Source organism: Sus scrofa, chromosome 4 (assembly GCF_000003025.6).
Source record: "Sus scrofa isolate TJ Tabasco breed Duroc chromosome 4, Sscrofa11.1, whole genome shotgun sequence".
In the NCBI taxonomy this organism is placed as follows: Eukaryota; Metazoa; Chordata; class Mammalia; order Artiodactyla; family Suidae; genus Sus; species Sus scrofa.
The window spans coordinates 124,097,652-124,120,683 of NC_010446.5; the positions used below are offsets into that span (position 1 = coordinate 124,097,652).

Below are 23,032 nucleotides of genomic sequence, written 5' to 3' on the forward strand. Positions count from 1 at the left end.
TAGCTCTAATCTGACCCCTAGCCTGGGAACCTCCATATGAAATCATCAAAAGGAAAAGGCAACCTACAGAATGTGAAAAAATATTTTCAAGTTATATATCTCATAAGAGATTAACATGCAAAACATATAATCAACTCAAACAACTCAACAGAAAAACAACAAACAATCTGATTAAAAACTGACCAGAGGATCTGAATAGACATTTTTCCAAAGAAGACATACAGATGGCCAACAGGTACAAGAAAAGGAGCTCAACATCACTAATCAGCAGATAAATGTAAATCACACAATGAGATATCACCTCACACCTCTCAGAACAGCCATTATTGAAAGGGCAACAAATCATCAGTATTGCACTGTTAATAGAAATGTAAATTGGGGCAGCAACTATGGAGAACAAAATGGAGGGTCTTCAAAAATTAAAAACAGAACTACCATATGACCTAGCAATTCCATTTCTGGGCATTTATCTGAAGAAAATGAAAACACTAACTCAAAAAGATGTATGTACCCCCATGTTCACTGCAGCATTATTTATAACAGTCAAGACAAGGAAGCACACTGAGTGTCCACTGATATATGAATGGATAAAGAAAATGTGGGGGGGGGTGTAAAATGGAATACTGTTCAGCCATATAAAAGTATAAAATCTTGACATTTGTAACAAGGATGGACCTGGAGAGCATTAGGCTAAATGAAATAAATCAGACAAAGAAAAACAAACACCATATGATCTCAATTAAATGTGGAACCTAAAACAACATCAACAACAAAAAATCAAGAACAGATTAGTGGTTGCCAGCTCTGAGGAGTGGGGTTAAGGAAGGTGAGAAAATGAGTGAAGGGGATCAAAATACAAACTTCCAGTTATAAAATAAGTCACAGGGATGCCAAGTACAACACAGTGACTATAATTAATAACACTATGCATTTTTTTAAATTGTTGAGAGAAAATCCTAATAGAAACAAGTGTTTATAACTATGTATGATGACAGATGTTAACTACACTTATTATGGTGATCATTTTGGAATACATATAAATACTGAATAATAATCTTGTACACCTGAAACTTGTGTGTTATATGTCAACTGTATATCAAAAAAATAAAAAAAACCCACAAAACCGAAACCAACCCAGTAGTGGATGCAGGGTCACACCAGGAATTAAAATGAGAAAAGTTCTAGTTGTCATTTTTATTTCACTAGTTGTAAGTTTTCTGCTAGTAAAAGGTGGAGCAGATCAGGGGGTGGCGGGGGGGAGACAAACTTATTAGGTATCCATCTTGATTTGAAGTGGGCAGGGGAGGACAATAAATGCACAAAAACTAAATGAAAAAAGAACAGAATTTTTAAAAAAATTTTACTGGAGTAGAGTTGACTTACAATGTTGTATTAGTTTCAGGTGTATAGCAAAATGAATCAGATAAACATATATCCATTTTCCCCCCATATAGGTTATTACAGACTATTGAGTAGATTTTCCTGTGCTAAACAGCAGGTCCTTGTTAATTATCTATCTCATATACAGTAGTGCATATATATGCTATCCCATCCTCCACCATCGCTCCCCCTATGGTAACCATAAATTTGATTCAGAAATCTAAGTTTATTTGTTTTATAAATAAATTCTTTCATATCTTTTTTATTAGATTCCACATACAAGTGATGTCATATTTGTCTCTGCCTCACTTACTTCACTGAGTATGATAATCTCTAGGTCCATCCATGTTATTGCAAATGGCATTTCACTCTTTTTTATGACCATGCTATTCCATCGTATATATATACTACATCTTCTTTATATCCATTCCTCTGCCTATAGACATTTAGGTTACTTCCATGTCTTGGCTATTGTGAATTGTGCTGCTACGAACATATAGGTGCATGTACCTTTTCAAATTATTATTTTCTCTGTATATATACTCCTGAGTGGGACTGCTGGATCCTATGGTAGTTCATTAGTTTTTTAAAGAACCTCCACACTTTTCTCCACAGTGGTTGCACCAATTTACATTCTTTCATTTCTGTTTTTTATTGTTGTTGTTGTTTGCTTTTTTCAATACTGCTTTGGCTATTCGGGGATTTTTGTGTTTCCCTAAAAATTTTAATTTCTTTTTCTGCCTTTTTAGGGCTATAGGCACAGCTTACGGAGGTGTGGAGAAAAGGGAACCCTATTACACTGTTGATTGGAATGTAAATTGGTGCAACCACTATGGAAAACAGTATGGAGATTACTCAGAAAACTAAAAATAGAATTACTATTTGATCCAGCAATCCCAGTCCCAGGCATCTATCCAGAGAAAACCAAGACTCAAAAAGACACATGCATTCTAATGTTCACTGCAGCACTATATACAATAGCCAAGACGTGGCAACAACCTAAATGTCCGTTGACAGAGGAGTGGGTAAAGAAACTGCGGTACACATACACAATGGAATATTACTCAGCCATTAAAAGGAAAGCGATAACGGCATTTGCAGCAACATGGATGGACCTAGAAATTATCATGCTAAGTGAAATTAGTCAGACAGTGATACACCAATGTCATAGGCTATCACTTACATGTTGAATCTAAAAAACGGACACAATGAACTTGTTTGTAGAACAGATATTGACTCAGACTTTGAAAAACTTATGGTTGCCAAAGGAGACAGGTTGGGGGGTACAGGGATGGGCTGGGGGATTGGGATGTAAATGCTATAAAATTGGGTCATGACAATAGTTGTACAACCATAAATGTAACAAAATGTAAAATTATCATATTAACATGTTATTTACTTCTAGTAAAATAAAAAAAGAAAATCAAGGGTAAAGATAAGATACTATGCTTAGAAAAGAGGAAAAGGTGGAGTTCCCATTGTAGCATGGCAGGTTAAGGACCCTGCATTGTCTCTGCAGTGGCTCAGGTCGCTGCTGAGGTACAGGTTAGATCCCTGGCCTGGAGCAGCAGGTTAAAGATCAGGCATTGCTGCAGCTGTGGCTAAGAATCGATCCCTGGCCTGGGAACTTCAATACATCACAGATGTGGCAAAAAAAAAAAAAAAAAAAAAAAAAAAAAAAAGGCAGTGGGGGAGAAAGAAAGACAACAAAGAACTGAGAATGGTAATGACATTATCATTACCGCAATATTAGAAGCTAAAAGACAGTGGAACTATTCATTTAAAATACTGAGTGAAGGAGTTCCCGTCATGGCTCAGGGTTAACGAATCCGACTAAGAACCATGAGGTTGAGGGTTCGATCCCTTGCCTTGCTCAGTGGGTTAAGGATCTGGCATTGCCGTGAGCTGTGGTGTAGGTCACAGACGAAGCTCAGATCCCACGCTGCTGTGGCTCTGGCGTAGGCGAGTGACTACAACTCCATTTAGACCCCTAGCCTGGGAACCTCCATATGCCGTGGGAGCGGCCCAATAAATGGCAAAAAAAAAAAGAAAAAAAAAAAAAAAAATTCGGAGTGAAAAATAAACTGAGTGAAAATCAACTTTTAACCAACCAAGTTATCAACCAAGAGTGAGGGTAAAATAAGTATATTTTCAGGTATACAAAGTTCATGATGACTTATCACCCAAACACTTTCTTTGGCTCCTGACAGAAGATACCAAACAGAAAGAATAAACCAAATAAAAGGCAGACATAAGATTGGGCGGGGGGGGGGGGGGTGGTCAACACAGCAGAAAGGGAAAAGGATGGTTTTGAAGACAAGTCCCAAGACAACATCTTCTAGAGAGCTATGAGTCCGGATTAGAGCAAGAAATGAGAGTATCTCTAAGAAAAACAAATGTAGTTGATAAATTCTACAACAGACTGACTGAAGTAAAGTACAATGCAAGACATTTTACAGAGTAGCAGTGGAAAGATGTGTAAAGATTTCAATGTTCAAAGAGAACTAAATTTTATTTTTAATGAGATAATTTTTAAACCTAGTTGTATAAAAAAAGAAACAGAATCCTAGAGATAACAGCTAAAAACAGTTGTTTGGATTGTTCTAAGTTCTTTGAATATATTAACTAAAGTTTCACCATTATTTTGCCACAGCATATTGTATGTAGCTCACATGTAAACTATTATTATATAATCATAAAGGGTTTGAAATTGTTTGTATAACCATATTGAAAGAAAAGAAGATTTACAGAAACTCCTCATCTAACACCACACGAAGAAATGCTTAAAACTGATGAATCAAGACAGTAATATTTTGTACAGAAATATAAAGAAAAAACAGGGAGTTTCCTGAGGGATCAGCAGGTTAAGGATGTGGCATTGTCACTAGTTACTGCCGTGGTGCAGGTTCAATCCCTGCCTGGAACTCCAACATGCTGCCAAAAAAAAAAAAAAAAAAATAGTTGCCTCTAAGAAAGGTAGAGGGAACAGATAAAGAAACAGCATCTTTTTTATTACAAGTGTTTTAATCTTATAACTATTTGATACTTTATACTCAGCAAGTAATATTTTGATAAATATTAACAGTTACCTTTAAAAAGACAGACAATGATAAAAGTGAAGTAAAACCCTTGCTAACATCAACATCCATAGCAGTGTTTCCCAAAGGGTATCCTCTGGAATAACAATTCCACAGACTATCAATAGTTGCTATTGAATGGGGGGGTGTGGTTCACAGAAGATTGCTTTGAAGCCTTTATTTTAATATGTTAAAACACACTTCACAGTTTTTCCCTAACACAGAAACTCCCCACACCTCCCTCCCCACAAACCAGCTCCAAAACCTGTTTTAAGTCAGTGGTTCTCAAATGTAATTAAGTCCATAGATCAGTGTCAATCTGTAACAAAGTAAGAAAAGCAAGGACACTGTATTGAGTTTTAAGTTAAAATTAATCACCTTACAGACCATTCTGGTTTTTGTTTTTGTTTTTTTTTTTGTTTTTTTTTTTTTTTTTTGGCTTTTTGCCTTTTCTAGGGCCACTCCCAAGGCATATGGAGGTTCCCAGGCTAGGGATGTAATCGGAGCTGTAGCCACCGGCCTATGCCAGAGCCACAGCAACACAGGATCCGAGCAGTGTCTGCAACCTACACCACAGCTCATGGCAACACCAAATCCTTAACCCACTGAGGGAGGCCAGGGATCGAACCTGCAGCCTGCAGCCGCATGGTTCCTAGTAGGATTCTTTTCCGCTGCATCACAATGGGAACTCCCCATTATGTATTTTGAGAGCACATTCTTCTTACACTTCTAGAGTTGAAATCTCTCTTCTTTTATGAAATAATGGTGATACGTGGCAGTTTTTCAAAACATTTTTACTTTCCAAAATAAAAAGCTGGTAACCCCCTATCAGTACACTACCCCTAATCCACCAAGAAAAGCTAAAGGGTTGTGAAAGTCAAATCTGGGAATCCTCAGAAAACTCTTATTCAAATGTGAGCAAAAGAATCCTCCAAGGAGGGAGTTCCCGTCGTGGCGCAGTGGTTAACGAATCCGACTAGGAACCATGAGGTTGCGGGTTCGGTCCCTGCCCTTGCTCAGTGGGTTAACGATCCGGCGTTGCCGTGAGCTGTGGTGTAGGTTGTAGACGCGGCTTGGATCCTGCGTTGCTGTGGCTCTGGCGTAGGCTGGTGGCTACAGCTCCGATTCGACCCCTAGCCTGGGAACCTCCATATGCCGCGGGAGCGGCCCAAGAAATAGCAACAACAACAACAACAAAAAAAAAAAAAAAAAAAAGAATCCTCCAAGGAAAGGTGTCACCACAGAAATAGAAAGATAGCCCAGAGAGAAATATTATTACTAAAAAAAAAAAAAAAAAAGTTCCCGTCGTGGTGCAGCGGTTGGCAAATCCGACTAGGAGCCATGAGGCTGCGGGTTCGATCCCTGGCCTTGCTCAGTGGGTTAAGGATTTGGTGTTGCCATGAGCTGTGGTGTATGTTGCAGACACGGCTCGGATCCTGCATTGCTGTGGCTCTGGCGTAGGGCGGCGGCAACAGCTCCCATTCGACCCCTAGCCTGGGAACCTCCATATGCCTTGGGAGCGGCTCAAGAAATGGCAAAAAGACAAAAAATAAAATAAAAATAAAAATAAAAAAAAAGACAACTAAGGAAAAAGAGAAAGGAGTATATCAGATATACCTAACAGGTTAGGTAAAATGAGTGCTAAAAACTGTTTATTGACGATTCCAAATCTAGAGTTTTATTAACAATTCCGAAGTCACCTATGATCACTGAGCTTAAATCCCTAACCACATATGGTTTAGAAGTAAGGACTAACAGGCTGAGTTTTGCTTATTCTTTCTAAAAGCTCAGCTCCTTAAGGAGGTTACAGGGTGGGGGAAATATGAGCATTAATACAAGGCATTCGTTACAAGAATGGAAATATTGTTGAAACTAGATTATTTACAGCAAAAATTCAGAGTCTAATAAATCTACTCTCTTACATACACTGATGATTCAGTCTGAATCTCTGGTGTAAAACATATAGTAGAATCAAGCAATTTTCTAGAAATGTATGACCTTAAAACTGCAAATACATGGAATCCACATTTCAAATTACAAGTAAAAGAAAGTATTTTGCTCTCTAAAACTTTACAGTGTCTGGCACAAAGTAAGTTCTTAATAATTATCAATTGAGGAGTTCCTGTCGTGGTTCAGTGGTTAATGAATCCAACTAGGAACCATGAGGTTGCGAGTTCAATACCTGGCCTTGCTCAGGGGGGCGTTGCCGTGAGCTGTTTGCTGTGGTTGAGGCGTGGGCCAGCAGCTGCAGCTCCGATTAGACCCCTAGCCTGGGAACCTCCATATCCAAAAAGCCAAAAAATAAAAAATAAAAATAAAAACAAAACAAACAAAAATCCTGTTTAAAAAATAATAATAATCACTTGAATAAATTAATGATAGCCTATACTTACCAATACACATACTAGTAAATAAACCCTCCACCTATCAAGTAAACATCACTATCCTATAAATACACATTCTAGTACACAAAAAGCCAAAAACGTTTTTAAAATTGCATTTAGTTTCACCTCTATTGACGACTGAAACTAAAAGCAGAGGTAAATTATCCACCCCACCTCAAGTTTGGCCTGAGCCATCTAGAATTAGAGTTTAACCACAAAAAAGAAAAAAATATACAGCTTAACTACCCAAGAGGTAAGGCAATGATGGAGGTGTTTACAAGTTCAATGAGTGTGACTTTGGCTCTCTTCATGAAATTATAGAAAATATATTCAAATACCTTAAAATTTAGGATAAAACATCAGTTTTACGGAACACTTCTCCAGGTTCAAGGTTTTGCAACAAGTACAAAATATTCTGTGATCACAAAAAGATTTTTATAAACTATTTTAAAAAATCAAAACTTCTTAAAAAAAAAAGAGTAGTGACACTTAAATATAATGTATCAGAAGTTCCCATTGGGGCTCAGCAGGTTAAGAGCCTGATGCTGTCTCTTTGAGGATTTGATTCAATCCCTGGCCTTGATCAGTGGGTTAAGGATCCGGAATTGCCACAAGCTGCAGTACAGGTTGCAGAAACAGCTCAGATCCTGTGTTGCTGTGGCTGTGGCGTAGGCCTGCAGCCGCAGCTCTGATTCTACCCAAGCCCAGGAATTTCCCCATGCCACAGGTGCAGCATCAGGTCAATCAAGGTAGAATTAAGAATGGTAAATAAGTTTTCAGAATGGTAAATACGTATCAAACATTTAGAAATACTTTGAGATTTCAAAACTCTATTAGATTTTTTAGAATGACAATTGGTTAAACCTTTTCATCACAATATCCACAAACATTTAAACTATTTGTGCAAATAGAAGACAGAGTGTCTCCACAATGATACTTTAATATTAGTTTGCAGATCCCTGATGATATATTAGTTGTGAGATGGTTAGTTACCTTGCATATGCAGCAGACAGATTTAAAACAAAGCCAACAATGCTAATAACTTAAAAAAAAAAAAAAAAAAAAACTGTCATGGCTCAGTGGAAATGAATCTGACTAGCATCCATGAGGACATAGGTTCGATCCCTGGCCTTGCTCAGTGGGTTAAGGATACGGCGTTGCCGTGAGCTGTTGGTGTAGGTCACAGACGCAGCTCAGATCCTGCGTTGCTGTGGCTATGGTGTAGGCCAGCAGCTGTAGCTCCAATCCGACCCCTAGCCTGGGAAACTCCATATGCCTCGGGTGTGGCCCTAAAAAGAAAAGAAAAAAAAAAAAGATAACTGTGATTTAACATATAAGTACATTTTCATGTACCAAAGCTGGTATGGTTGATTACAGCATGTAAATGAAACTCCACTAAATACAGGCAAAAATCAACTGAATGAAAAGTTCAGAATTTTCATTGCAATCCTGTAGAATCTGGTCCTAACACCAAACAGAAAGAACTGAGGTACCCTTGCTGCAAGCCACAGAGTTAAAAGTTCCGATTCCTAAAAGTATGAACTGGATCTTGGGTAGTAGAACAGATTTTAAAGGGCTTGAAAACACCTTCACCTTACTATACTGTTTAAATTTCTCAAGAGCATTCACGTTTCATTTTCTCCTAACAATGCCATAAGAGAGGAAGAAGAGACTATTTACTATTCCCTTTAACAAATAAGAAATCTAGAACTCAAAAAATAAGATCACTTCCTTAAAGGTCTACAGAAAGTCACACTGTCTATGAAACAGACTAAGTTATTTTAGATGTGTCCCTTTGGATCCCGATTATGAACTGAAGTAACAAAATACAGTGGGAAGGCCAAGAACATTTTCAGACATAACAAGTGGTAAAACCAAGCCATTCAATGCACTAACAAGCCTCTTTAACCACAAGGCTTCTAAAAGCCTAACTTACCAGTGATGAAATGTCTTTCTGAAGATGGTTCAAATTGGACGTTAAATTCCCTGGGACAGGTATAGCTGTTCCTGATTTTGACACAAGAAAAAAGCTCAGAGACCACTGTCCCTGGGTTTACTCTCAAATCTCTGAGTGTAACAGTCTCATACAGATAAATAAATACAAAAGGACTTCATAAATAGTTTAAACTCCATCAAAACTGGGACATGAAGATATTTACTAGGCTGAAAATGCTACAAATAAAGTACCATGTTAGTTTTCTCCTCTCATGGGAGTATTACATCGTTGCATCTCAGGATCTAGCCATACAGTCCTCCTTTCAATTCTTTAAAGCTAAGATCTTTCCACCCAAGACATTCACACACATTGTACCTACTCCCCAAACTGCCCACCCCAATCCCTCCATTGGTTGAATAGCTAATTCCTCTAGGTAGTTATATCAGAATAGCTGCACTCTACAATACTCTTTATCAGAGAATTCTTGTTCTTTAAAGCGTTTATATTTCTTTTTTCTCAATTCTTTATTTTGAAAGTTGCCAAATACAGTCAATATAATCATAGTTCACTTTTCACCTAGATTCACCAATTAATAGTTCACATTTCTCTCCCTCTCCCGCTCTAACACACACACTTTTTTGATGATCCATCTGAAAGTTACAGGCACCATGACACTTCACTAGTAAGTATCAGTACATATCCTCTTAGAACAGCGATCTTTTTCTCACATACAAGACCATTACCATACCTAGCAAATTTATTATCATCACCTGATGTACAGTCAAAATTCTCCCATTTGACACACAAAAAAATGTTTGTTACAGCTTTTTTCAAAATCTAGGATCTAGTCAAGGTTCACACACTGCGTTTGCCACATCTCTTTTGTCTCCTTTAATGTCAATTTTATCCTTGTTCTTGTTTTGTTCTGTTTTATATTTTTAACACTTGGACATTTTTTCATCAGCTCTCTTGGTAGCATGCCACAACATTCTGGATCTATCTTATTGTGTCCTCATGATTAAAGTCAGGTTAAACAGTTTTAGCAAAAACACTACACAGGTGATAATGTGTGTTTACTTGTTTTCTATGTCTCTGTCTGTGTGTGTCTCCCTCTCCACACCCTCTTCCAAAACACTGCACACTCCACAAAAGCAGTGAAAATGTCTCTGTTGTTCCATGGTGTATCTCTAGCCTCTCAGGCTATTCCACATATAAGGTCCTCAATGCTATTTGCTGAACATAAGAAAATGAATTCTCCATAGCATACAGCACTAAAGTACAGTAGTTTCTTCAAGATAAGTACCCAATAGATATTTGTTGATATTAATTCATGATAAAAGGTAATGTCATTAGGATCTAAAACTATGTTATGATAAGAATATTTTTAAATTTAGTATATACGCATTTTTAGTACTTGGTTAAGTGTTCTTAACCAAAACCGCAAAAACCACTCTTCTAATAGAGAATTCATGAACTGCCAACAAAAAATCCTCAAGGAGTTCCCATTGTCACTCAAAGGATTAAGAACCGAAAACAGCATCCATGAGGATGTGGGTTCAATCCCTGGCCTCCCTCACTCAGTGGGTTAAGGATCAGGCATTGCCGCAAGCTGAGGTGTACACTGCAGATGTGGCTTGGATCCTGTGCTGCTGTAGCTGTGGCACAGGCCTGCAGCTGCAGCTCTGATTTGATCCCTAGCCCAGGAACTTCCATATGTCACAGGTGAGGCTATAAAAAGATAAACAGTAATAATAATAATTAGGATAAGCAATGAGATCCTGCTGTATAGCACAGGGAACTATATCTAGCCACTTGTGATGGAACATTAATGGAAGATAATGTGAGAAAAAGAAAATATATATATATATATATACACACATATATACACATGAGTCACTTTGCCGTACAGCAGAAATTGACAGAACATTGTAAATCAACTATAATAAAGAATTTTTTAAATAAGTAAAATTTTAAAAATAATAATTATAATCATTTCTGCTATGTACACACCTTCAGAAAGAGGTACTTGTTGGAAGGTCTGCTGGGGCACTCAATTCCTTCACTCACAAGGTAGAATCTTATTTCAGAACAAACAGACACTATAAACATTAAATTCTTCAACTTTCTCCCCACCCCTTTTCCCCTAAAGCGACCCACAAAATCAAGTTCCTAATATGCTTCTCTAAGAAGAATAAGCCTCTTCTCTCCAGGGTTAGAGAGAGATCTCACATCAAGAAACTCACTTTATCAATATTTTACTTTATTCTATTCTATTCTAGGCCACACCCATGGCATATGGAGGTTCTGGGGCCAGAGATGAAACTGCACCTCAGCAGCAACCCAAGCCACTACAGAGCAACACTGGATCCTTAACTTGCTATGCCACAGCACTAACTCCCCCTTTCCTTTACTTTAAATCTCCAACTCTCTTTGGTGTAAATCTGCCATAACCAAAATCAACTTAAAAACAAACAAAAACAACAAAAGTCTTCACAAGTCATATCTCCATTTTTCTCATTCTTTTCACCAATAAACTTTTATTTTTTTGTCTTTTGTGTTTTTAGGGTCGCACCTGAGGCACATGGAAGTTCCCAGGCTAGGGGTCCAATCAGAGCTGTAGCCGAGGGCCTACTCCGCAGCCACAGCAATGCCAGATCCGAGCCGCACCTGCGACCTACACCACAGCTCATGGCAACATGGGATCCTTAACCCACTGAGCCAGGCCGGGGATCAAACCTGCAATCTCATGGTTCCTAGTAGGATTCATTTCCGCTTCGCCACAACAGGAACTCCCACTTTTCACCAATGAACTTTAAAAAGCACATTGTCTTATCCATAGCAAACTGACAGTCCTGATTAACAGCTGCAACAGGAGTTCCCGTAGTGGCGCAGTGGTTAACGAATCCGACTAGGAACCATGAGGTGGCAGGTTCGATCCCTGCCCTTGCTCAGTGGGTTAACGATCCGGCGTTGCCGTGAGCTGTGGTGTAGGTTGCAGATGCGGCTCGGATCCCGCGTTGCTGTGGCTCTGGCGTAGGCCGGTGGCTACAGCTCCGATTCCACCCCTAGCCTGGGAACCTCCATATGCCGTGGGAGCGGCCCAAAGAAGTAGCAAAAAGACAAAAAAAAAAAAAAAAAAAAAGTTGCAACAAAGACCTCCAAATGACCAAATTACAGATAATGCTCTAATTTCAATTCTCACTGTACCCAAATCATTACATAATAATTGATGATCATGACCTACTGCTTGAAATTCATTTCTCTTAGTTTCTAAGATAGCCCTCACCCCTAGTATGAGAGGCTTTTCCCACCTATCTGATATTTCACATACTGACCCCCTCCTCCTCTGCCAATCCACTGGTGGAGATGCCTAGGGTTTCCTCCTCTCGTTCTACATGTTCTGCTTATCCTTGGTGGTCATGTTCTCCTAATGCTTCACCTAATTTTTGACTGTTGACAATTTCTGTATCTTTTATCTCTAGCACCATCCTATCTCAAAAGCTTCAGGCCAGGAACTATACTGAATATTTTGTAATAATCTATAAGAGAAAAGAATATGAAAAAATAGATATATATGTAAGTATAACTGAATCACTCTGCTATATACCTGAAACTAACATAACACTGTAAATGAACTATACTTCAATTTAAAAAAAAAGCTTCAGACTTCCAACCGCCCACTAGGTATCTCAATCTGCATTTCCCCAGCACCTTTAACTTAACAAAACTACATGTTCTTCAAATTCTTCCCCTTTCCCAGTATTCCTTATCTCAGTTAATACCATTATTTTCTGACCATCTCTCAAGCTAGAAATTTATCCTTGATTCCCTCCCCACCCTAACTCTCCAAATAATCACCAAATCCTGCTGATTCTCTCTTAAAAACCACACTCAAATATCTCCCATAATGATGGCCTTATTTCAGGTCATTATCAGTTCTCATCTGCACTACTACCACAGACTCCTAACTCATCTTCCCACCAACCTCAGCTTATTTAATGCACTTTCAATCTGCAATAAGGAAACCTGTTTGGGAGTTACCTGGTGACTCAGTTGACTAAAGATTCGGCATTGTTACCACACTGGTTCAGGTTCGATCCCTGGCCTGAGAAATTCTGCATGCCATGGACTCAGCCAAAAATAAATAAATACATAAATATACAGACTAGATGATCAATAAATGTTTTTATTTTACTCATTCCTTACTTACAAAGCTCCCATGGGCCATAAACCTAGAGCAGTCATTAACTTAAGGACATATATAATTTTCACATTTTGACTCAATGAAATGCAGATCTGTCTCACCATCTGTGTTACAATTGATAGTAACTTCTAATCACTAACTCGCCAAGCAGCAGAAGCAGAGCATGCCTTGTGGCCAATGCATATGCATATACTAAAAGTATCAGCATCAAAGCACAGAAAATGGGTGTCAGGAGGTACTGGGGAGAAAATATTAGAGAAAATACTGAGGCATTTTTTTATCCCTCCAAAAGCAAATGATTATGGGAGAATATGGGGTACACACAGTAAATGAGACATTTTCAGTTGGTTTCCCAAAGTGAGAATCAAGACCTGCTTTATTTATAAGCCTGCACTAGAGCCTGACACCAATTTTTACATAATTATTTTAATTCTTATGTAGATTAAAGAAACATCATCACCAATATTCACAGTGGCATCAAAACTGATACTATGAGATACAGTTCGTCAAGGTTGCAGAATACAAGATCAACACACAAAAGTCAAAAATCAATTTTGTTTCCATACACTGGCAACAAACAACAGAAAATGAAATTAAGAAAAAATTCTGGGAGTTCCCGTTGTGGCTCAGTAGTTAACGAATCCGACTGGGAACCATGAAGTTGTGGCTTTGATCCCTGGAGAATCCAGCAGGTTGAGAATCCAGCGTTGCCGTGAGCTATGGTGTAGGTCGCAGACACGGCTCAGATCCTGCATTGCTGTGGCTGTGGCACAGGCCGGCGGCTACAGCTCCGATTAGACCCCTGGCCTGGAAATCTCCATGTGCTGCAGGGTGCAGCCCTAGAAAAATACCAAAAAAAAAGAAAAAATTCCATTTGCAATAGCACCAAAAAGAACAAAACACTTGGAGGAGTTTCCTAGTGGTCTAGGACTTAGCACCTTTACCACTGCAAATGGGTTCAGTCCTTGGTGTGGGAACTGAAATTCCCACATCAAGCTACTGCACACAGCAGGCAAAAGAAAAAAGACAAAATACTTAGGAATAAATTTAACAAAAAAGTAGAATCCTTGTACAATGAAAACCACACATCAGAGAAAGAAATTAAATAAGACCTACATGATTAGAAAAACACCCCATGTTCACAGATGTTAATATTCCCAAAATGACCTACAGATTCAATGCAATGTCTATCAATATCCCAGGTGTCTTTTTTGCAGAAACTGACAGATCCTAAAATTCACACAAAGCAAGAAACACAGAATACACAACCTTGAAAAGGAACAACAAAACCAACGTAAGCACTTCCCAATTTCAGAACTCAAAGCAACAGTAATCAAGACATTATGATGCAGGCCTAAGGACAGAAATCGATGAAATGAAACTGAGAATCCATAAACAAACTATTACATTTATGGTCAATTGATTTTGAAAAGATTGTCAAAACAATTACATGGAGAAAGAAGAGTTTTTTTAAACAAATGGTTCTGAGAAACTAGTATTCACCTGTAAAAAATAAAGCTGGACTCCTACCTCATTCCATATATAAAAATTAACTCAAAATGGAGCACAGGAGTAAATCTTTCTGACAGTGTGTTCAGCAAGAGTTTCTTCAATATGACATCAAAAGTAGAAACAAAAAAAAAGAAAAAGGGATAAATTAAAGTTAGTCAAAATTAAAAGCTTTTGTGCCTCAAAGGACACCATCAAATGAAAAGACAACCCAAGGAACAGGAGAAAACAATTGCAAATCAGGTATCTGATAAGGCACTTGTATACAAAATACGCTTACTGCTCAACAGTAAAAAGAAGAATAATTCAATTTTTTTTAAACAGCCAAAGACCTGAACAAACAGTTCTTCAAGGAAAGTAAACAACAAGCCAATAGCTACAGGGACAAGATGCTCAACAACTTTAGCCATCAGGGTAATCCGTATTAAAACCATGAGATACTACTGCACACCCAACAGAACGATCATAATCAAAAAGACAGGCAGTTGCCGTCGTGGCTCAGTGGTTAACAAACCTGACTAGTATCCTAAGGACACAGGATCAAGCCTCGGACTTGCTCGGTAGGTTAAGGATCTTGCGTTACTGTGGCTGTGGATTAGGCCAGCAGATACAGCTCCTATTTGACCCCTAGCCTGGGAACCTCCATATGCCTTGGGTGCAGTCATAAAAAAGACAGACAGACACACACACAACACACACACACACACACACACACACACACACAAGACAGAAAACTCGCAGAGGAACTAGAATCCTCACAGTTGCTCATGAGAATATAAAGGATAAGGGATCTTAGGAAAATGGTTTGGCAGTTCCTCAAAATGTTAAAACACAGAGGTTATCACCTGAACCAACAATTCCATTCCTAGATATGTACCCAAGAGAAATGGAAGCATGTGTCCATACAAACCCTGTACACAAATGTCCATGGTAACATTATTCACGTCAAAAAGTAGGAAAAAACCCAATGTCTATCAACTGATGAATGAATAAACAAAATGTAGTATATTTCACACAATGAAATATATTTTAGCCATTAAAAAGGACTGATACATGCTACAACATGGATGTCCCTTGAAAACATTATGCCAGGTGAAAGAAGCCTAACACAAAAGGTCACAAAAATGTATGACTTTACTTGTATGAAACGTCCAGAATAGGCAAAATATAAACACAGAAAGTCAATTAGCGGTTGCCAAGGGCTGAGGAGGTAGGGGAAATGGAGAACAAGTGGAATGAATGCTAATTGGTAGGGGTTTTTTTGGGGGATAATAAAATGTCCTAAAATTAAATAGTGGTGATGATTCCACACTCTGTGAATTAAAAAAAAACACTGAATTGTATTCTTTAAAAGGGTGAATTAGAATGGTATATGGAAGTATCTCAATACAACGTAATTTTTTTTAACGGATTCAAAACAAGCAAATTTTTAACAGGAAGAAGTCATAGGACTACCTTAACCGAGTACTTTATACTTTCCTATTTATGTTTACACAAGCATGACAGATAAAGAGCTCACTTTCAATCAGCCTAAAATAAAAATTCTACATGTTAAGTACCATGTTCCACCAGGACCTGCAGCATATGGAGGTTCCCAGGATAGAGGTCGAATCAGAGCTGCAGCTGCCAGCCTATACGACAGACACAGCAACACCAGATCCGAACTGTGTCTGCGACCTACACTGCAACTCACATCAATACCAGATCCTTAACCCACTAAGCAAGGCCAGGAATCAAACCTGCATCCTCATGGGTACTAGTTGGGCTTGTTACCAATGAGCCACAATGGGACCTCCTGACTTTTTCTTTCTTAGTGATACATCAAATAATGGCTCTAGCAAAATGAGAAAGTATCCCCAAGAAAGGAAAAAAACATGGGATGTAGCAAACAGTGTACCCAACCCAAGAGAGAAACATAGAGAAGTCCCATAATGGCAGCCATAAAAAAAAATCGAGAGAGCAATCGGTCTGCATTAGAAAAAGAAAAAGGGAAAAAAAAAGAGGGTTCCAAAGAAAGATATATCTGAGGAAAAAGGAGGTTTTAACAAACCAGACAGTATGAAAAGTGTATAGGTAAGACAAAGGCAGAGGAAACATGAAAAGGTGTTAGAAATTTTAAGGTAAAAATTTTTACAAGAAAGGAACTGCAACTGTAGTTCTATCTGACACTGCAAACAGTATTAGCCAAAATCATATAAAAGCTGCTTATTAATTTTCAACCTTTAGAATCAACCTATAAACAAAGCAGAGACAATTATGGTTAAGGAGAGAATATTAAATGTTATCAAAATTTAAAACAGAAAAGCAAAGTAAAGAGTTTCTGTCGTGGCTCAATGGAAACGAATCTGACTAGCATCCATGAGGATGCAGGTTTGATCCCTGGATCGCTCAATGGGTTAAAAACCTGGCGTTGCTCTCAGCTGTGGTCGCAGGTGCAGCTCAGATCCCGTGCTGCTGTGGCTGTGGTATAGGCCAACAGCTACAGCTCCAACTCTACCGCTAGCCTGGGAACCTCCATATGCTACAGGTGCGGCCCTAAAAAGACAAAAAATAAAAAATAAAAATAAAACAGAAAAGCAAAGTAAAGATGACAAAAATTCAGAGATGGAAGGAAGAAGAGAAACAAAGAGACTTAATACTTCCCTTACAAGGTGGAGGAATAAAGTCTAAATTTGATGGAATATGAAAAAGGGTTTAAGTTTAAGGTTAAAGATCTAATCAAGAGAAAACCCAATAATTGAAATGAGGAAAGGAGATGCTGGGTATAAGTTAACTGCATATCACAGCGGGGAAGTCTTTATACAGCAGAATGTCTAAAGTGAATAAATTAAAAAGTATTATTTAGCATTATGGACATATGACCGGAACAAAGGAATATAATATTTAAAAATAAATTCAGAGTTCCTATTGTGGCTCAGTGGGTTAAGAACCTGATAAAGTGTCCATGAGGATATGGGTTCAATCCCTGACCTTGTTCAGTGGGTTAAGGAACAGGCATTGCCACAAGCTGAGGCATAAGTAGCAGAAGCAACTTTGATCCCATGTTGCTGTGGCTGTGGCACAAGCCAGCAGCTGCAGCTTAGATTCAACCCCTAGCCCAGGAACATCCATATGCTGCAGGTATGGCCATAAAAAGAAGAAAATAAAGAAATAAATAAAGTAATCCACTTCCAAAGTAGGACTCAGGAGGCCTGAAGACTACAGCTCTTGACTTTAAATCCTTCTGTTTCTTTACTCTTTGATATTTTTTTTAACGAGATGCATTACCCCACAAAAGGAAATGTTAAAGTGTTTAACATAAATGAAAAATATGCTTAGAAATAAGACAATAAGCTAGTTCCCACGTGGTGCAGCAGTTTAAGGATCCTGTGCTGTCACTGCAGCGGCTTGGGTTGCTGCTTTGGTGAGGATTTGATCCCTGGCCCAGAACTTCCATGTGCCACAGGCATAGCCAAAAACAAAAGAAAAAACAAGAAATAGAGCAATGAGACTAAATAAAAGCATTCTGGTAGATGTCTGGCTGATATAAAGTTTTTTTAATATTTAAGTTTTCTACAATGAGTGTGTGTGTCCATGTGTGTGTGTGTGTGTGTATGTACATCTATATTATATGTTTATTAATAAAACTCTAAGGAGTTCCAATCATGGCTCAGCGGTAACAAACCCGACTAGCATCCATGAGGACGTGGGTTCAATCCCTGGCCTCGCTCAGCGGGTTAAGGATCTGGCATTGCCATGAACTGTGGTGTAGGCTGCATATGTGCCTTGGATCCCACATTGTGGCTGTGGTGTAGCCCGGCAGCGTCAGCTCCAATGAGACCCCTAGCCTGGGAACTTCCATATGTCACAGGTGTGGCCCTAAAGCCAAAAACAAACAAACAAACAAACAAAAAAAAACCCACTTTAAATGAGAGCCAAAGTTGAAAATTTTCATAAAGAGCCTGGCTATGTAAAGGAGAGAAAGCTACAAACATCTGGAAGAGGAGACAAGGTTAAAGGGCATGGCTTTCTCTATTTTTTAGTATGAAAAGTATTGACCATTTTTCTCACACAAAAGGAAGGTATCAAAAGATAATTGAGGGGTTCCTGTCATGGCGCGGTGGTTAACGAATCCAACTAGGAACCATGAAGTTGCGGGTTTGATCCCTGGCCTTGCTCAGTGGGTTAAGGATCCGGCATTGCTGTGAGCTATGGTGTAGGTTGCAGATGCGACTCGGATCCCGCGTTGCTGTGGCTCTGGTGTAGGCCGGTGGCTACAGCTCCAATTAGACCCCTAGCCAGGGAATCTCCATATGCTGCGGAAACAGCCAAAGAAATGGCAGAAAGATAAAAAAATAAAAATAAATTAATTAATTTAAAAAAAAAAGTCCCTGAGTTAAAAAAAAAAAAAAAGATAATTGAAAACACACGTCAGAGAAATTGAATCTTTAAGGGAAAGACTAGCCTTGAATCAAAGAAGGTACATTTCTTCTCATATGAGGTTGAGTACATTTATTGTTAATTTGATATATGTGAAGAAAGGAAGCTGAAGCAGTTCATGTTTGAGAGCCTCAAATTTTCCTCCATGAAAAGACAAAAATCCGCTTAAGGGGAGGCCAGGAATGCTAAGCACCCTGCAAAGTGCAAAACAAGCCTAACTTTCTAAAGAAACGGTAAACCAGAGTAGTAGGTCTCAAGGTATAGTTCCTGGGCATCTACAAGGTCATAGCTAGTTTCCAAAAAACATTAAGACATTATCTGCCCTTTTCATTCTCCCACAACCACAGTGGAATTTTTCCAGAGACTAAATGATATGTAATATTTTCACTCCTACGATTAAGACACATACGTATTATCATTTTTAAATTTTTAGTGTAATTTCTAGTCAGTAAATATTAATAGAGATAACCCATGTAAAATTTCTTGGATCGTCAATAATTTACAGTGTAAAGGAGTCCTGAAAGCAAAAAAATTGGGAATCACTGCACTAACGATAATATAAGAATATTCTAAATTTTTAATCTTTGCAAATAACTACTTCTGTTGGGTCCTCTCTAATGAAGAGCAATAAAACTCTTAAAACAAAATGATAACATAATTTCTGCAGCCTGTTTTGAAAAAGAAAAAACTGACAGATGGATTTAGATATAAAGTGAAGACTGAGAACTAGGAAATAATTTAAAAAGGACTTGATTTGGGGAAGGATTCTATACCCCTTGATTTGAGAAAGGAGTCTATACCCCTTGACAATTCTCTTCAACCTAATGGAAAAACAGTGCTCACTGTCTTCATTAAAATCTAGAATCTTGGGAATTCCTGTTGTGCCGAAGCGGAAACGAATCCAACTAGGAAACATGAGGTTGTGGGTTCCATCCCTGGCCTCCCTCAGTGGGTTAAGGATCTGGCGTTGCCATGAGCTGTGGTGTAGGTCATAGACATGGCTTGGATCTGGCAGTGCTGGGGCTCTGGCATAGGCCAGCACCAACAGCTCTGATTAGACCCCTAGCCTGGGAACCTCCATATGCCATGGGTGTGGCCCTAAAAAGGCAAAAAAGACAAAAAAAATCTAGAATCTTATTTTAGTTGTAGAAAGTTCCTAGGTCACTTACTTCCTAGCTAATGGGGAAAAGAAAAAATCCCTCTTTATAATATTCTTGAATAAGATGATCATCTAGCCTCTGTTTGAACACTTCTCTGAAAGAATTCTCTATCTGGCAACACCTAAATGCAATTTTATAAAACATTTAACAGTTCAGAAGATTCCCAGACTAAAAAGTTCCATTAACTACTTAATGTATTAATCACCTACTTAAAATATTTTTGAGATGGAAATAGTACTAAAATATTTTTCTTTTTCAGGTATGAAAAAAGAGTATGCCTATTATTAGTCTTTCGTTTGTATTGTTCTTAGTAATGTTTTAATAAGAACTCCTAAGTTTCTAATCTTGACCCGAGAACAAAAATCTAGTACTTCTTAACCATGGCTGCAAAACAAAATCAAGCGGAAAAAGTTTTTAAACATAAAAATATATAAAAGCCCACACCATACCTCTCAAATTAGAATCTCTAGGGTGAGTTCTAAGAAACTGGTCTTGTTTGTTTTAGTTCTCTTTTTAGGTTTTTAGCGCTATGAGTGCTTATCTAATGTCAAAGAGAAACTATCAGTGCTGGTCATCCCAAAACACCAGCGGTCAATATTTTGCAAACTTTAAGTAAATACGTTTTTTAAAATATTTAACATTTGGTTCAGTAACACTTCTAAATATACTCAACAGGGGACGTGGCAGTTAAATTAACATGTTTGAAGTTTTAATTATGAATAGGGCAAAATAAATTACTCATCAGTATTAGACTTACTCATCCAGGGAAGGTTGTACAGGGTGTTTTTAGTTCATAGGCTTCATCACAGGTATACATGGTTCTCTTGTTCTATATATAACTCTTCTGGAAAAAGATTTTGGAAAATAACACTATACAATTATACTGCACCTAGAATTTATAAAGTGCTTTCTCCTTTATTTTCCTCCTTGACTCTCCTAGCAATCCTGTGAACATAGGTAAGTAACATCCCGCACCTATGTTATTTTAAAGGTAAAGAAACCATAACTGATGCAGAGCTGACAGATTAAACAAAGACCCAAAGCTTCTGAGTATATATTCAGTACTCCCCAATAGACAACTATGTCTTTCCACTCCACCCCCTACTACAACCTAAAAAATTGTGGGCGCTTCTTCTCCTATATAAAATTCACTAGTAAGGGTAAAGAAAAACAAAAGCTCATCGTTAGTTTGTTTTTTAGAACCTGAGTGAAAGCAAACAAATTGAACATGTTCTTGCTACACCTGCTTTGGTCCACTTTGTTCCCCTAATTTTTATTTTTTAATCAACATTTTAGTCTGAGATAATTGTAGATATGCAATTGTAAGAAATAACAGATTCCATATCAATATACCAATATTTCCATCATTACAACAATCCCTCACATTGTCCTTGTTCCCCTAATTTTTAAATCTTCATCTTGGGCAACATGTGGAAGTAAATTCACATTGATTCCCTACTCAATTTCTTCCATTCAAAACAAGAGAACTTATTTCACAAGCCATTATAAAAAAGCTTATGTAGGGTTCTTGTTGTGGCTCAGCAGGTTAAGAACCCTACATAGTATCCATGAGGATACAGGCTTGATCCTTGGCCTCTCTCAGTGGGTTAAGGATCCGGTGTTGCTGCAAGGTGTGGCACAGGCTGAAGATGTAGCTCAGATCCGGTGGTGCCATGGCTGTGGTGCAGGCCTGCAGCTGCAGCTCTGATTCCACGCCTAGCTGGGAACTTCCATATCCTGCAGGTACACCCATAAAAAGAAAAAAATAAAAATAATACATAAATAAAAATAAATTTTAAAAAACTTATATTACATAAAATACTGGTTAGGATAGTGACAGCATAATGTAAGATTCTTAAGCTACTACTACAATATCTGAGGCAGAAAGGGATTTTTTGAGCTAAGACAGCAGTGCTAGTTTTATGAAACAAAAATGTTAGTAGATATGCATACTGCATGATTCCAGTTATATAAAGTTATATTCAAAATTAAGGTGAACAGTAGTAGTTAGGGAAAGGAAGGACTGAGAAAGGCTACATGTAAGCTTCCTAGAAACAGTGAAGTATTCTATACCATGATAGGTGTATGAGATATGCAGTTACATCCATTTGTGAAAACTGTTCTAGAATTAGACAATGGATTCTCAGATATATCAAAAGCACAAGCAAAAAAGAAAAAGGGATAAGATAAACGTCATAAAATTTAAAAGCTTTTGTGCTTCAAAGGACACATCAAGTGAAAAGACAACCACAGAACAAGAGAAAAAAATTGCAAATCATACATATGATAAGGCACTTGCATCCAAAATAAGTTTTGTGATGCAGGTTGTAGATGTGGCTCAAATCTGGCATTGCAATGGCTGTGGCACAGGCTGGCAGCTGCAGCTCCAATTTGACCCCTAGCCTGGGAGTTTCCATATGCCACAGATGCAGGCTTAAAAAGAAAAGAAGAAAGAAAAAAACCGACACAGTGTCCACCAGGATGCAGGTCTATCCCTGGCCTCACTCAATGAGTTAAGGATCTAGAGTTGCCGCAAGCTGTGGTATAGGCTGGCAGCTACAGCTCGGTTTCAACCCCCAAGCCCGGCAACTACCATATGCCACAAATGCAACCATAAAAAGAAAAGAAAATGTGTGTGTGTGTGTGTGTGTGTGTGTGTGTGTGTGTGTGTGTGTGTGTGTGTAGCTTACTACTCAACAGTAAAAGGAGGAATAATCCAATTTTTTTACATAGGCCAAAGAACTGAATAGACAGTTCTTCAAAGAAAGTAGACAACAGGCCAATAGCTACAGGGACAAGATGCTCAACAACTTTAGCCATCAGGGTAATCCGTATTAAAACCATGAGATACCGCTGCACACCCAATAGAATGGTTATAATAAAAAAGACAAAGATGCAAATAACTGGAACCCTCACAGTTGCTGATGAGAATATACAGGGTCTTTGGAAAAGGGTTTAGCAGT

General features: G+C 38.2%; 1 protein-coding gene across 6 annotated transcripts in view; it reads right to left on the reverse strand.

Annotated features, from left to right (window-relative positions):
* The window catches only part of MTF2 (metal response element binding transcription factor 2), a 72,855-nt gene that overhangs the window by 46,066 nt on the left and 3,757 nt on the right, over positions 1–23,032 (reverse strand). Inside the window, exon 2 of one of the 6 annotated variants that reach the window (XM_021090203.1) lies at positions 20,827–20,913. The exons of the other annotated variants lie outside the window; for them this stretch is intronic. Coding sequence (XP_020945862.1) covers positions 20,827–20,830 — 4 coding nt within the window. The 5' untranslated portion in view covers positions 20,831–20,913. The remainder of the gene's footprint in view (positions 1–20,826; positions 20,914–23,032) is intronic. 6 annotated transcript variants of the gene reach the window in all.